Source organism: Lepus europaeus, chromosome X, assembly GCF_033115175.1.
Source record: "Lepus europaeus isolate LE1 chromosome X, mLepTim1.pri, whole genome shotgun sequence".
In the NCBI taxonomy this organism is placed as follows: Eukaryota; Metazoa; Chordata; class Mammalia; order Lagomorpha; family Leporidae; genus Lepus; species Lepus europaeus.
Window position 1 is genome coordinate 7,971,271 of NC_084850.1, and position 3,813 is coordinate 7,975,083.

The window sequence follows — 3,813 nt, forward strand, 5'->3', positions numbered from 1 at the left end:
TTAGGAAGCTGGTATCCCACTTGAGTGTCAGTTTCACTCCCAGTTGTTCTACTTCCAATCCAGCTCCCTGGTAATGTGCCTGGGAAAGCAGTGGAATACAACTCAAGTAATTCAGCCCCTGCCACCCACGTGAGAGACCTGGAAGGTGTTCCAGATTCCTGGCTTTGATCTGGCACATGCGCACATGATTTCTCTCTCTCTCTCTCTCTCATAAATATAATTACAAAAACAGGAAGAACTTTATGTTCAAAGTTCCATCCTCACTCAGTCCTTTTCTTCCATGTCTGCCTAACGGTGGACCTGTAGGTATGATGCTAACCCATTCAGGACCCATTTCCCTCCCTTGTCACACACCTGATTCTTCCCTTCATTCCTCCCCCACCATCACAAAACTCACAAGAAATGAATCTTTCACATCAGGTTTCTTTTTATTTGTATCACCATATCACCATCACATTGGTGAAAAATTCAATGTTTACATGATTGGCCATGTAACATTAGCAAATATTTCTCAGTTACCCTGGCCATCACTTGAAACTGTAGAGTTCTCCACATTCTTTTTTTCTTCCTTGGGGTCACTTTTACTGAGCTTTTCATTCAGTCGATGATAATGGCCAAATAGTGTTGTTCCTTTGGTCTTCTTAGTTTTCTTCACAGGAGTGCTGGTCTTCTCACGAACTTTCTTATTTGGAGTCCCCTGAAGTGGCCTTTTTGCCTTTCCTGTGGTCTTCAGGCCCTTAAATGACAACAGAGAAGTCAGAAGGGCATTGATTAAAGAAGATGAGGTAGGTAAGGGCTTCATGACAAAGGGTAGATTGGGGAGGAGGATTTTTCCAGGCAAGGAAACAGCAAGAATGTTGAGGGAGAAAATATCAGTGGGGAAAGTGGGGGAGCTTAGGGAAATCTTACCTTGCCAACACCTCTGGATTTAGACTGATATGGGGTCTTCACCTTCTGTTTTGTACTTGATGTTGGCTGTTCCATATTCACACCAGACTCCTGTGCCTTCTTTACCACTTTACCCATATTGAAGGTAGTCAGTCTACTGCAGTTTATGATGGTCCTATATATACACTTCCCAGACAATGAGTGGCCCCGCCCTTCATTTTTGATTGTTCAGCCAGACACACTGCAGCCAAACATGGCTAAAAGGAGTTGCACAGACACCACAAAGCAATATAGCTGACAACTCTTTGTAAGGGGAATGATGTTGAGGTAAATGCTGGGGATATGAAAAAGTGGCTTAGACATCAAAATCTACCAGTATTGATCCATTTCTGGAACCCATATGATGTGTAGTGCACATGTATATCCCCATGCCCAAATTAGGTGATGCTCACCAGAAGGCCCCGCCTACCTCACAGTGCTACTTGTTACACCCACCCAACCATGTGCTGTACACTGCTGAATGCCCATATAAGGGCAAAAATGGCTATCATATTAAAAGTTGCCACCAGCACCCGAGGATAAATGTACTTGTCAATGGAAGCCACAAAATCCACACTGATTAGGCAATTTATGAATTGTGGAGTGGGGGGCAGAAGTTTGGTGCTTTGGATGAGACACCTGTTGGGATGACTCCAATCCATATCCGAATGACTTAGATTGAGTTCTGGCAATGCTCCCCTTTCCAGTTTCCCACTAATGTGTACCCTAGGAGACAGCAGGTGATGGTTCAGTAGCTATGCCTCAATTATCCATCACAGAGGCTCAGAATGAGTTCCATATTCCTGGGTAAGGCCTTGGCCTTTGCTGGTTGCTAGAGTCATTTGGGGAGTGAACAGGAGGATGGCAGATCACCCAGTTTATCTATCTATAAGTCTATCTGCCTTACAAATAAAATGAAAATAAATGTAAATTGTTTAAAATATTTATTTATTTATTTGAAAAGCAGAGTCACAGACAGAAGGAGAGAATTGCTACTCTCTGGGTGGCAGAAACAGCCAGTGTTGGGTTAAGCCAAAACCAGGATCTGGAAACACCATTAAGGTCTCCCATGTGGGTGGCAGGGGCCTAACATCTTGGGCCAACTTCTATACTTTCCCTGGCACCATAGTAGGCAATGGATTGGAAGAAGGACAGTTGCTCTTGAAATGGTGCTCATAGGGAATGCTGGCATCAGAAATAGCACCTTATGCTGCTATGCAAGGATACCAGCCCAAACTTCTTGTTGCCTTTTATCCAAAAGCAGGGAAGCAAAGGACATGGTGTTTCTGTGTATACGTTAGCACAGCATGATGGGCATCACTTCCTTATGTATGAATCCAGAACCCACTCAAGGTGTAGTGCAAGGGCAGTATTCCCATGCCCCAAATAGGCAACATAACCACCTGCAGGCCAGTGACCTCACAGTGGTGCTTATTACACCCACCCACCACTGCTGTACACTGCTGAATGTCCCTATAAGAGTAAAACTGTTCACCCTACTAAAATCACCAACAGCACCCAAGGACTAATTACTGCTGAATGGAAGCCACAAATCCCATACTGAATACTCGACTAAAGAACGCTGGCTGGGGACAGGAGTTTGGAGGTACTGTTGAAATTATGATTTGGATGCCTCAATCCTATACCGGAATGACTGTGTTTGAGATATAGCTATGCTACTATTTCAAGTTCCCTGATAATGTACACCCTGCAAGGCAACAGGTGAAGCTTTGAATGGTTTTATCCCTATTAGGACTGTTGAGATCCATATTAAGTACCTGACCCCTGGATTTGGCCTTGGCCAGCTCTGGCTATTGTAGGCATTTGGGGAGGGATCACCAATGGAAGATCACCCTGTTTTTCTGTCTTTTTATCTGGATATATTATGGCCCTTAAAATAAAATGAAAATAGATACATGCAAGATTAAAAACTATTTATTTATTTGAAATATTTATTTATTAATTTATTTATTTATTTGGAAGTCAGATTTACAAGGAGAAATAATATGTTGTTACATATTTATAGCTTTAAAGACCTTGGCTGACCCAGGCCAAGCACAGGAGCCTGGAACAGCACTTAGATCTTCCACCATGGGTAGCAGGTTTCTAATTATTAGTCATCATCCACTGGTTTCCCTGGCAGAAGCAGGGAACTGGATTTCCAGTGGATATGCCAGGACTCAAATGGTGCTCATATGGGACACTGGTGTCCCAGGCAGTGGTACCAGGACGTAGCCCAGAAACTACTTCCTTACAGTTTATTGTATAAGGGGAAGAAAAGGACTTGGTGTTTTTGTGTATACGTTAGCACAGCATGATGGGCATCACTTCCCTATGTATGAATCCAGAACCTATTCAAGGTGTAGTGCAAGGGCAGTATTCCTATGCCCCAAATAGGCAACATAACCACCTGCAGGCCAGTGACCTCACAGTGGTGCTTATTACACCCACCCATCACTGCTGTACACTGCTGAATGTCCTTATAAGGACAAAAATGGCCACCATACCAAAAGTTGCCAAGAACTAGTATAATGGTGACTGCGAATCACAAATCCCACAATAATTAGTCCACCTACAAATAGTGTGTGGGGGAAGGTGTTTGGAGCTGCAAGACATTGCTTGGGATGCCTCCATCCCATTTTGGAATGCCTGTATTTGGTTTCTGGCTATGTTGACATTTCCAGCTTGCTGCTGTTTTTTTACCCAAGGAGGTAGCAAGTGATGTTTTGTATAGTTGTGCTTGTGTTATCCATGTCAGAGACCTAGACTAAGTTCCTACTCCTGTCTTTGGTCTTGACAAGCCCTGGTCTTTGTAGCCACTTATATGTGAACCAGCATATGGAAACTCACTATTTCTGGTTTTATATGTCTTTCTGCCTTTCAAAT

General features: G+C 43.3%; 1 protein-coding gene across 1 annotated transcript; it reads right to left on the bottom strand.

Moving 5' to 3' along the window:
• Positions 1–511: 511 nt before the first annotated feature.
• LOC133753702 (uncharacterized protein CXorf51A-like) lies at positions 512–1,026 on the bottom strand. The gene is made up of 2 exons (XM_062184388.1): positions 910–1,026; positions 512–736 (listed from the first exon to the last, which is right to left on the bottom strand). The coding sequence occupies exons 1-2, from the start codon at positions 1,024–1,026 to the stop codon at positions 512–514; spliced, it is 342 nt and encodes a 113-aa protein (XP_062040372.1).
• Between the last annotated feature and the right edge of the window lie 2,787 nt (positions 1,027–3,813).